The sequence below is a fragment of the Aptenodytes forsteri genome, unplaced genomic scaffold (assembly GCF_000699145.1).
Source record: "Aptenodytes forsteri isolate BGI_AS27 unplaced genomic scaffold, ASM69914v1 Scaffold2, whole genome shotgun sequence".
NCBI classification, from domain to species: domain Eukaryota; kingdom Metazoa; phylum Chordata; class Aves; order Sphenisciformes; family Spheniscidae; genus Aptenodytes; species Aptenodytes forsteri.
This window is the reverse complement of record NW_008795695.1, coordinates 18,668,219-18,681,329: the sequence shown is the minus strand read 5'-3', so window position 1 is coordinate 18,681,329 and position 13,111 is coordinate 18,668,219. Positions and strand designations below refer to the sequence as shown.

General features: G+C 35.4%; 1 protein-coding gene across 1 annotated transcript in view; it reads right to left on the bottom strand.

The window, feature by feature from the left end:
• The window catches only part of DMD (dystrophin), a 1,230,427-nt gene that overhangs the window by 808,440 nt on the left and 408,876 nt on the right, over positions 1-13,111 (bottom strand). Inside the window, exons 20-21 of the mRNA XM_009283051.2 lie at positions 6,110-6,351; positions 4,487-4,667 (exon numbers count right to left, since the gene is read on the bottom strand). Coding sequence (XP_009281326.1) covers positions 4,487-4,667; positions 6,110-6,351 — 423 coding nt within the window. The remainder of the gene's footprint in view (positions 1-4,486; positions 4,668-6,109; positions 6,352-13,111) is intronic.

Here is a 13,111-nt window from a genome sequence, read left to right as displayed (position 1 = left end):
GTGGTGAGCAATTGCACTGTGCATCACTTGCTTTGTGCATTATTATTATTATCATATTATTATTATTATCATTTTATTTCAATTATTAAACTGGTTTTATTTCAACCCAAGAGTTTTTCTCACTTGTGCTCTTCCAATTCTCTCCCCCATCCCATGGGAGGAGGAGGAGTGAGCGAGCGGCTGCGTGGGGCTCAGTTGCCAACTGAAGTTAAACCACGACACTTATAAATTATCATTTTTACCACGGAGGAAAAGGCTAAAGTGACATACAGGTTAGAAGACATTATCTCATACACATTCATTTCACAGGTTGCTTTGTCCTTTCATTCTTTATTTAAGTAAAAAAATAATTACCAGAAGAAAAGGATGCAAAAGAAAAATGAAATATCTTGCATGTTACTTATTAAAATAATATTTTCTCACACACATCTGAGCTGTATCTTCAGCAAAAAAGGCACATTCAAAGAACATTAAGCAAACTTTATCCCTCAAAACCAAACAGCAATGAATATTATTGCTACTAAATCATATTTCAGGTCTTAAGAAAAACCTACAGTTATGAAATTTACAGGACACTTGCTTAAAATTTTTCTTCCTCCAGTATGGAATGATTCGGGAAAGTTTATTATACATATCATAACATTTCACCATCACTGATAACCCATCTCTAAGATAATTAGAGCATGAAAATAAGTTAGCAGTTCAAAGTTTAAGCAAAAGCAGACAAATGACAGACTAAAACTCCAAATGGTCATCACACTTACAGTTGCTGCGGTTTGTTGTCTTATAAAATTATGGCAAGACTGAGTTGCATGAACTCTATGTAATGCAACCCTCTTTAAGATACTGTACTAGTGGATTAGGGAGAAAAGTCGTGAACATGCAAAATAACTGTAAGCATGGGATGGGCAACTAAAATGTCTAAAGAATCTTGACATGAAATAGAAGGCAAAAACTTTCTGAAGTCCTTGAAATAAATAGGAGGAACGTCATTTAAATGCAGATGAATGATGCCTCATCAATAATAACAACGACGATGATGACTTCACCTTCAGGAATTACTGATCCTACAAAGGTAGAATCAGAATTTGAAGGGAAAGCACAGTGCATGAATTTATGAAGCAGAGAAAAATGGAAATAAGTATGACTTTTCCTTTGCCATCTCCATCTTGATATTCTTAATTTCATCTGCCACAAAAGCTTTTTTTTTTTTAGTGACTTTCTAAAAATCTAATGACATTCCCCAAACCCCCTCTGAAGAACAGTCTTGTCAAATTGAGAACATGTATCAGAATGCTTCTCACTGAAGACTACAGCTGGGTAAGAGTCCACCACAGCAAGACTGAAAAACAGAAGCACCTTAGAGGAGTTTGGTCCAGTCACAGCGCAAGACGAGTACTGGAATGAATCAGCTGCCACCTGGGAAGTAGTTTGAGCCAGTGAGTACTCACCTGACACTGACTGGCAGCTCTCCCTGTGCTGAGAGGGAATGGGAGGCTGACCAGGCTGCTCCCTAGAAATCTCCCTGACACGGCAGCAGTTAATTTCAAGACAAGTAAATATAAAGTTCAACCCCCCATTCTTCACCAGGGCAATCATAAAACTAAGAATTTCCTTGGGAAATCACATTATTCATATTCGAATTATCGCCATGATTGTCCATTTCACTCCTTTGTGTACATTACTGAATAGTTTGAAGCACTGTCTGACCTCTATTTTTACTCTATACCAGTATTCTAAAAATGACTCTAAATGTGTTTGGGGAGGAGGGAGAGCTGGAGTGACGGATACACCATCTTCAAAAGGATCAATTACCTATGGATATACAAACATTCTATAAAGTAAGAAAAATGAGCTCATATTTCCTTATTTTTTATGAGGTTGTATTTCTTTCACAAACAGCATTGCAAAATAGTGAAAAAAAAAACCAATCAGGTTTCATAATTGGCTTTAAATAAGGTTTTATAACTGGAATTGCTAATCAAACCATGGAGAAAAACATATGAGAAAATCTGAGTTAATCTTTAATAATGTTTTATTAAGAAATCTACTGTGTAGCATAGAGAAACTACTACGCACTCTTGAACCTAAAAAAAAAACCAAAACAAACCGTGACCACCCTCAAAAAAACCCAGCAAACCCCAACCAAACAAAAAATACTTGAGGGAGACAATCTCCTAGAACTAGAGAAAACTTTTTTTGTGGAAAAAATTCCCTTAGAAAACAGAACAGAATAGCTAAATACCCTTATCCATCAGAAAATATATTGGAGTAATGGAATATTAAAAAAAACCCAAAACACAAAACCCCCAAGCCCCTAATGATGAATCAAAAATCCTTTTAACATGAAAAAACTCCTAATGATGAATCAAAAAAAAAAAAAAAATCTTTCTAGCACGTGTAGTTTATATGTACAGGGAAATACTACCACTGATCTACAAAACATCATTCAGTCTTTAAGAAAGTTTTCTATCTATAGAAAATAATTAATTGCAAATAAAAGATGACAATATCTAAAATGCTCTAGCAAAATTTAAACATTTTCCATTAAACTAAGGCTAAAATAAAGACATGGGATATGGCCTTTTCTCCATTTGTTCAACAGAAGAAAAATAGTCATTGAAGAAAGCAGAAGAAACTCAGACGCAAAGAGCCAAATTTTCTGTGCTTCAGCTTTGGGGTTCTTTTTCACGTTTTTTGATTCATAAGACTTTCCTGAAACAGGATTAGACCTAACACAGTATCCCAAGCATGATCTTTCATATCTACAGCAGAGTTATGAAAGGAAGTGAGCACTTTGGATAAAACTGTGTATAAAATTTCTGAAGATAAAATATGATTGACATAATAATCTCACCTAAAATATCACTACAGGTATGTACTGTACGGGATAAAACAGTTTCATCTTGACAGCTGAACCGTTTGAGATGAAGTGCCTGTGATGCAGAGCAGCCACATAATATAACAACAGACCTGGGCTCCATAAAATACTGATTCGGGACTTCTGTTCTCTAGCAATTTAGGAGACTCTCCCCAGCCTATTCAATGCTGACACCTCAGGACAGCTGCTTCTGCGGTTGGCCAGGAGAGTGGAGGACCATACTGCAGCACGGGAGTGGGAATGAACAGCTACAGCCAGGAACAACTTTCCCAAAGCCTCTGCTTGGTGGCATTACAGTTCAGGCAGTGAACACTACTCGTCTTACAGGACTAATCAACTGGTTAGTTCACAAGGTCTCGTTATAGTAAAATTAGGTGAGGCAAATCCAGCAATTACACAACATTGGGTATAGAAGAAATCATAAAGAAGCTAGCATTTACTGTGTTTTCCTGTTGGCAGAATGGTAACTGATTTCAGCATATAAACTGGTGGGGCATTAAAGTTTTAAAATCTTATCCATTGTATGGCCTGAGTTTAGAGTCATGAATAAACTTTACACTTCTTGATACTAAATTTCTACAGCTCACTCTTTCATCACATGCTATGGCACACTTGCATTTTATTTCTTCAGTTCTCCTATGCACCATCACCTCTTCAGTTTTCGTGTGTGTGCATGTGTGAGATAACCACAGCAGCACAATAATGCAGCGTTGTTGAAAAAAAAATCCATCTGTAAAAATGGAACCATGCCAAACCTCTCAATGAAATAATTTAGGCGCAATACTGTAAATATCCACTAGAAAGCGCTAGCACTATGTCTAATTTCAAAACAGTACAGTCATTTACAGATATCATTGGTTTAAGGGGCAAATAATCTCCTTGCTGTTGAGAAAAGTTTAATTTATATTTTTATCCGATACTTTATTTTTAATTTCATAATGAAATACAGAAAGTGTACAGTAGTCACTGACATGCTCTATCTTTTTAATAAGGAATAAAGTCAACTTTCTATTTTGGTATCACTTTTTTCCCCTTTTGAAAAATGCATTTTATTACAAATATTGTAAATAACGTTATAACTAGCAGTCATATATTCTGTGTTGCAAAAAAGGAACAGTCCAGCAGATGATGAAAAACTAGATACCCTAAAGCAGCTGCTCTCTTTGATGAGCTTTATGGAGTTAAATTTCTATTCTCTGAAAATCTAGAGCAGATTCACTCCTGCAATTAAACTCTCTCTGCTCTCTACTGACAGAGGTAGACAGCCCTGTCTCATAACCCGACTAAACAAAGACAGTTTTATGTCACCAAAAAATATCACTGAATCTGTTCATAAACATGCTAACAAGAGGAGATCTGATGGTAGAACTACATTGAGTATAACCTTTGCTTCTGAATAGTGTACCTTCCCTTGTTTTCCTATAATATAAAATATATAAAGCACTGATAATTTCTGAAAGACTAATTCAACTGCAGAAAAGACCACCTAAATTTTACTACTGGTTTAGCGTGACAAAAGCAAATACAAAAGTAGGAAAACAAAATATACACATCTATTCTTTGCATGCTAGTCAGGCAAATTGACTTCTTGTCATGAACACTTACTGGTCTGTAGCTGCTTTTCTCTGGCCTGCATGTCAGCAAGTATTTGTTTGAAATGGCTGGTAAAAGCAGCAAGGTCAACGTCCAGAAACACTGGCCCTTGTTCTTTCTCTTTGAGCGCTTGACTTTGAGCCTTTAGCCGTTCAATTTGAGGCTGAAGGGTTGACATTCGGATGATTTCGTCCTACATTTTTGAACAAAAAACATCAAGATAAAGCTGTCCAACAAGTGAAATCACTAGTGCCATGAAATCACCACTGTTCCAATGCACATTATACAATTGTTTTGCTTCCAACTACATCAGTTACAATAAGAACAAATTCAACATTTTAAATCATCTCTCACAAATCAATACCTCTGCTCCCAATATGATGCTCTTACCATTGTTTAAAATCACTTTCACATGACATTGTCACGTTAGTAGTGCAATGCTCAAAGAAAATAAAATAGATTGTACATTAAAATTCCATGCCCAAGGAGCATCCTTTTCATGTGGAGCTGGGAAGATAAAAACTCCACATGTCCCATAACCCTGGACTCATCTCCGTTAGATTATGTACAGGCTAAATAGCATGAAGTAGAAAAGGAGAGGTGAAGATGCACAGTGGTTTCTAGAAGCCCCACAGTAACACATTACAGGTTGGGGTTGTGCTATTATATCTTCAGGAGACCTTGTACACACGGTGATACTTGTAACGGCTAAGTAAAAAGAAATGAGGAAAGTAAGCCAAATGTACAGTTCATAGTAGAGCTACTGTAAGAGAATCTTTCTGCAAGAAAACAGAGAACCCCTGTAAGCATAATGCCAGCTTGCAAATGCCTGAAAATAGAAGTAATAGCATGGATCTAAATTTGGGTTTCAAACATTGTTTTCGGGTTGAGAGCTTCTGGAGCCAGAGATTTCATAAAGTCAAACTTCTACAAGTATGTAATGCAATTTATAATTCATTACTACATTTCAATAGATTCCTGTCCAACAATATTAACTTGTAAGTAATCTCCACCCACAGAGTTGTTTACAGTAACAAACATAAGCAAATTTCTATGATGGTGCAGCACACAAATGAAAACATTTAGGGAGAATGAGTGAATTGGTGTGACCGTTTTTGTACAACTATTGTAATTCTGTCATATGATGACAGAAGAATATTCCTCCATTCAACTACACAATCCACCCTGCATCAAAATGCAGGGTAAGTAACAAGTAAAGTGGTCTGCAATAGCAGAATTTTGGACTTGACCATGAAGACAATTTTCTGGCCCAGATCCTTACGACAGAGGTGATGAGCAACAGTTTCTTAATGAAGAACCAAAGACACAGATTCTTACAGGAAAAAAAAGGAGAAAGCGTTTAGGGGCATAGTTCCCTAGCTTTAGGTATCTAAGTATCTTAATAACTAAATATTTGGGGCAGAGTTTTAAATACCCATAGGCTAGGTTCTATTGCCTCTTTACTTCTTTACCAGTCTTTCCTTTCCTTGAATAAGTATTTTCAATAATTACCTTGGAAAGATAAGGAATCCATTTTCCACTTTTATATTGAAACAGTGTAGGTCATAACCTGGCCCACTGTTGGAACACCTATGAAGTACAATATCATAAAAAACTTGGAGAAGAATCTCTAACCTTGCATTTTTCCAGCTGAGTTTGTACTGTAGCAGGATCTGTTGCTGGTGTGGGTTGTACTTTCAACCAGTTTTCTGCAGTAATTGCTGTCTGCTCCAGTTGCTGCAGCAGGGAGTAGAAGTCAATGATGTTATTTTGGTACTCCAGCCATGCCAGTCTTTCACTCAGCAACTGACAGAACTCAATCCAGCGGCTCTTCAGCTGCTCTGAGGCTTGTCTAATGTTGTCAGCATTCAGACCCTCTAGAAAGAAAACAAGAGAAGAAGTTTGACACTTAAAGATAAATAAGTCACAAAGAAAAGAAAAAAAAAGTAAAATAATTTAACAATTCTATTTCTCTATTTGAGAGCTCATAAATCCAGTTAATGATTTATCATCAAATAACAATCCTGAACATACAGATGTTACACATTAGTGGAGAAAGCATTTCAAAAATATTTTAAGTTGCTGCCAGGGTACTTTTGTTCCTATGGGAATGAATTATAAAGTGCATTAAAATACAAGAATGGGAATAAAGCAGAAAGTAGAGATACAATACATAAAGCTAATTAAAACTGCTGTAAGAAATAAGAAAATGCCTGACAGCTGGATTTTGAAAACTGTCTGGACTGTAATTAGGTTTTAATGTACAAGACTGTTGGGTTTTTTTAATAAAAAGACCGATTTAAATGAATGGGAACTATATTACGCAGTTATTTTGATGTTTCTGATAATCCAACCCTTAAGTTTTGCATTACATGTTATTTTAGAAATATCATAAGCACTGAGGAACAAACACATGATCAAATCAAACCTCCACCTAGGGCAGTCCCCTGCGTCCAACAGTGGCCATCAGTAGACATTAAGCAAAGACTAAGAGGCAAGAAACCATATGTGACACTTCTCTGATTATTTTCAGACAGGGTTTGGTTTCTCTGATATAGTTCGCCTATGTCTGTCTATTTTTCAATAATCATGCTTAAATTAAATTTCGTAAAAGAAAACTGACTTTAGTTATTAGAGACAAGGCAATTATTTAGAACTATTTAAAGGCAAAAGAGCTCCATATACTCTGTGAAGAAAGTAAGGCAATACATATCAAAGATAAGCAAAGGGGTCTTACAATAACATAATTTATAATTATTCCGAAACTTAAACTCAGGTTGAGTTCAAAATCATGTTAACTTAAGCATCTCATTAATTTTTCTGAGGAAGTTTACATGTAATTCCTAACCTTTTTTACTGGCATGACATGTAATGATACACATAGCAGTAGGACCAATATTGATTTCAAAATTAATAAACTTCTCAATCCATTGAGTAATCTTACATGCTTAAGAACATTTTTAATATCATCACTTAGTCATACACTAGTTAACCAGTAAAACAGAAGCTATGTTTTTATCAAAATAATCAAATTTAGGGTGTTTTTCTATTTCTTAAAAACAAGTTTAAAAGCAAATGAGACAAAAGCCTTCAGTGCTATACTTCCATGATTTTTGATACACTATCAATATGGTTTATCTTGTTTGCAACCTGCACTCCAAATCTGCAGTAAAATTTCTTCATCAGGGATAAAAAATAGTAAAGTTCCTGTGCAAGTTTTGAAGGTAGGACATAGGAAATGGAGTCCTAATTACAGTTAAATGCCTTAAATAAAAAAGGTACTGGAAATCTATTATAATAAAATTTTCTAAGGAATGACTATAACACATGCTATATGGTAAACCGCACTAAATGATAATCTGGGATCATGTCTGTTGTGGAGCACCACAGTTCTCTGGCAAATCCTGTTCTGGATTCAGCTCAGGGCTATTCCATACAGTCGCTTGGAAACAGCCCACTTGGAAACAGACTGTGCACTATCTGATAAAGGTTCTCTGGACAGGGTCTGTTTCTAGGATGTTGCTCTAGCCAAGCAAATTGTACATTATTTCAAAAAGTACAAGCAAAAATGTAGAAAGATCGGAAGCCCAGTACTACTGGGAGATAATGGCAACTGCGGCGGTTGGAGCAGCTATACATACACATTATACTCTGGAAACTGGATGGCACAGTTTAGAGGCTGAGCAAGGATATAAAATGAACTTTAAAGCATAAAGAGGTAAACAGTATTTTGACACATCTTAATAAAATCCAACAGTGATCTGGTCTTTTGTGTGCGTGTGTTTGCATCTGGAGATGTGGTATGCATAGCTACATTTTCTTAAAGTGTAATGTCTAATGAACGTAGCAATACGTGAAGCGGCAGCATAAACCTGCATGGCATAGCATGTCTGAATAACAACAATCAAAGATGACTAGGCACATAGATACTGAATCTTACCAACAGCAAGAACAAACACATATATAGAAGACGAGCCTTTAACTATGCTGTATTTCAAGAATTGCTTCTGTCCTGTTGTGACTTTGGTTATAAAAGTGCTGTATACTCATAACAGACAGCAGGTATCTTTGCCGCTGTGTTCTCTGAACCTTTGAACCTGGAAGACACTGCCTACGAGTTTGGCAGAGCAGATATAAAAAGATCACTTTTATTTATTCCTCCTTTCCTCTCTTTTCAGCTGCCACAGTCTCCAAAGTACCCTTAGGCAAGATTATGATCACCAAGGGAAGTGCAGTCATGGATTCTCCTTACATAATAATACTTTTCACTGTAATATTTTCTTCAAGGATTCAGGGGGGACTGTATTTCAGATGAAAATCCAGACTCATCAGATCCTCTTTCCTTCTTTTCACTCATATGTCCCTCTTAACATAACATTTAAATATGTGAAAATACCCAATATTATTCAATTTTCTTTCATTCTTTTCTTTATTATCTAAACTTTCTGTCTAGATGTGATTCCACAAGTGCACAGATGAACAAAGAAATGCTTTTGCTCTTCATGTAACTGAAGTGGACAGTACAAGATTGGAGCGTGCAGAGCCATGTTTGGCAAAAGATTGCAGAGGTGCACCTCCATTAGGCAACACAACATCCTACTGAAAGGAAGACCCATCTGAAAATCTCCATAGGACACATTTTTAAAACTCTCTTAATTCACAGTCTGCTCAGGTAACTCAAAGTTGTCTAACAGATGTCGGTATGTCACTTCCAGAAGGATGCAAGAAAATGGCCATTACTTGCACTTGAAATCATTTGGGCAAATTTGTCAAAATTTTGCCTTTTTTGAAGAACGCTAGTCCTCCAATCTCATTGAAAATGACAAATTAATAATTCTTTGAGTAGTTGATGCAATGACAGCATCATTTTAATGTTTTTATTTGCTCATTAAATTGGTGAAAATCAAGAATTTGAAACTTACTTCCATGATAAGTACTGATTTCTTCATTATCTTTAGCAACTTTAGCAACTACCAGCTTTCATTCACGATGTTAACATCAATCCCCTTACTCTGCTTCACTCATGGCAGCAAGACATGACAAAAGTTGACAGGCAAAGAAATAATATAAAACCCATTCTCTGGTAGAATGATATTATTTTAGGAATAATGGTTCATAATCTTTTCATGTTTCATATTCTAAAAGCTTCTGATATAATCAGTGAATAAATATACTGTACCCAGAGGAAACAGATCATTATCTGAAGTGCATCCATTAATTGTATTACGTTGTGTACTGCATATAACAAATTGTGTCTGAATATTTTTAATTGTGCAGCACCTTACATGCAAGTACTTTGGAATTGCCACTTAATATGAAGTATATCTTATTAAGTGCATTTATCATTTGCTATGGGTCTGATAGAATAATGTAATATTATCAGCGTTTTTGTAGCTTTTGACTCATAAGCGTATGTGAAATGGTAACTCACAAGATAATATCTTTCTTCCACAGAACAATGGCATTTAACAATTACATTTTTTATCACAACAAATTCATTTGTATTCACTTTAATGCTGCCTATCAAAATTCTGAGTATTCATTTTGATGCCCTATTTATTTTATGCTAAACTACTATAATAGTCAAGTGTCCACTCAAACTGCTAAACTGCTTCACTCATACATCAACAGATTTGTTATTCTATTTTAGAACAGAATTTAGAAAAGAATAACAGAATAGATTTTTTTCCTAGAAACACTGATAAACAGATGTAAGTTTTCATTGATTATAATCATCAGACTTCTTTAAAAGCATGGGCAAGGAGACACAGAGCACGGCCCGTGTAGAAAATGAGTGATTGGGTAAAGAATCGTCCACCAAAAGCATCAATGATTTCCCCTGTGGTGGGAAAAGTCCTTCAAATGGCAAAATCCAGACACACTGCTTACAAACACAAGAATAGCTGCACTGTGTGAGATGGCCGTTCTTTCTAGTGCAAAATACTTTTGCTGACAATGACTGAAAGCATTTACATAAGGCAAGAATAGTGCCCTGTACAAATACACTTCCTCAGAATATTTTCCTCTGTGTTAAGGAACAAGTAAATGAAACCCTAAATAAACCAATCCAATTCTGTCCAGAATTGGAATCCTATATTTACTTATTCCCCCTTTTATCACAGTAAAAATAAAAGCAAGAAAATAAATATAAACGATACAGCAATAAAATTCACCACCATTCCGAACTCTTATGATCCACCAGAGGTCTTCATCTTTTTATGCTCTTCATCTGTTACATTCAGAATCTTGTTTAAGAGCAAAAAGGAAGCACATCTTATATATAAATAAAACCAAGAATTTAGTGATATCATAATTGGAATCTTAAGAGCCTAATCGTTATTAGTACACAATATCGATACACAATAAGTAAAAAATAACAATGCAGTTAAAATTGTCATCACTTGACTTCAGAACTGATCTATGCCTTAAATCTGTTTGCATTGTGTAGGCTTTTAATTACAGATTACACTGCAAATGCATGACAATCATCAATTGTATCACTGACTGGTTTCCCTAAAGAAAGTACCACACAGAGTTACGATGGGAGCATCATCATTTGTGATTTGTAAATTGTGACAGTTAAAAAGGTTTTCCATTCAAGACAACATAATACATCTTCCCTCCACTAGATGTTCAACTGCGTGTCTCCCACAAATCCATAAAGGCACATTAATTCTAGTTTCTTCCCATGTTATGGAACAGTGTTCCAGCATTAGAAGAGGAAGATATGTAGGCACAGTCAGTCTGTTCTGTTGAACCTTATTTTGGAGATTCAGCAAAACTTTCCTACGCTATATCCTTTCTTCTTGTTCCTAGTGAATCCAGAAATCAACAAAAATAAGTAACAGAGATGAAGACTGTATGTCCCAAATTAATTTCCACAAGCCACACAAAGACTAAAGAAACTTAGTTGAATTACTGTGGAGAATATAAAGCTGCGTAAGTTTATTACAGTTTGAGATGTACGTTTAAAGTTGAGTTACTTTTTTACATAACTTCTAGTTCAATATCAATTTAGAGTTAATTCCATTAATTGCAATTGCATTAGATCATAATGATTTGGAAGAAAAGACAAACAGAAAATTTGTTGTATTTAAAAGTACAGAGGCTGAACATGGCAGTTAACTTCCTCTACACTCAAAGCATAATTTTGAACACCTAGCAAGATATTCCATTTGCCAATTCTTTGCTAAAATAATTTTACAGTTCTCCTCAACTAATGTTAATTATTTAATTCTACTCTCTACCGCTCCCACCTGGTGGTGATTAGTGAATTATTTAACCATTTCATACACTATTCTTCAAATTGCCTTTGCAGCAGTCGAGTAGCTGGAAGTCCCATAAACATTTTAGGCTTCAAGTCCAGAGGAACTGTTTCTCTTTTCAAAGGAATTGTTTCTTCCCTAAAACTATGACAAAAAAGCATGTTCATTCTCACAGGCAACTAACCTGTCATCCTTGCTAGAATATTCTTGCTACCAAGGCTACCATGATATATGGCATGATACAGAGCTTAGAGCAGTTGATAGGAAACAGATAAAGTCATGCTGGCTTAGCTAGTCTACCCTGTGCTTGCGTCCCAGCTGGAAGATGTGCTTCCTAAAAAAAGGTTTGATTTGGGAGATATTGGAAATATTTATATGCACATCTAGCCACAGTCGAGATCACAACATCTATAAACCATTAATAAGCATGGACCCATGGACTGAAGGAGAAAAAAGAGAACCTTGAGTTAAAACCACATGAGAATATTTAAGACAGAATGTTAATCTACTTGATACTAGACATGGTAGGTAGTACAGTACCAGAAAAGTAATATATAATGTGCTAGTGAGTTCTGCAACTAAAACCAAAATTAGTCACCAGAAAGTACTATATAATCTAAAGAAATTGAAGCTGGAATTCTTGAGGTGCAAGTCTGCATTTGGCCAAAGGAAGAGTGGGGCACTGCTAAATGTGTTCTAGACAGATTCAGCCCAAAATAACAACCTTGATGTGGCAGCACACAAATTTCAAATACTGCCTTAAAAGTCCTGTACAACCAGTTCTCCCAGACAGAAAACATGTCCAAAAAAATTGACAGAATTTTTCATATGATCAGCTGTGGAAAACTGCTCAAATGATTTCAAAGAGGGTACAAATGCTACCAGACTCCCTTCAGTCTATTCATGGAGAATAGGAAGGGAACCCTTGCAACAGTTGTTGCAGCAATGATAATTAAATATGCCCCACACATTAAATATGGTCACTTTTAAAATATTACACTTTCATACTTAAGCAAGATAATCTTAGGATTCCATCAAATTTGTTTAGCTTGGCCAGTTAGTACCTCAAACTCAAAGCATTTCATTTTTAGCAATTAAATTCTTGGTTCTTCATTATAACAATTTAATGTAAGATATATGTTCCCAAGCTCAGTGCATTCAACATCTATATTTCTGGTAATCATATCAGTATGGCAGATGTCGGCCCGTGTTTAATACTTTATTGCAAAGTTAGACATTCTTTAATATCAAGGACAATGGCACGACTTACAATTTTACTTTCATCTACCTTTCTTTGGTTTGTCTTTTTCCCTTAAAAATATCTAAAAGTTCAAAAGAATGACATAACAATTTTTTTTTTTAAAAATCAATA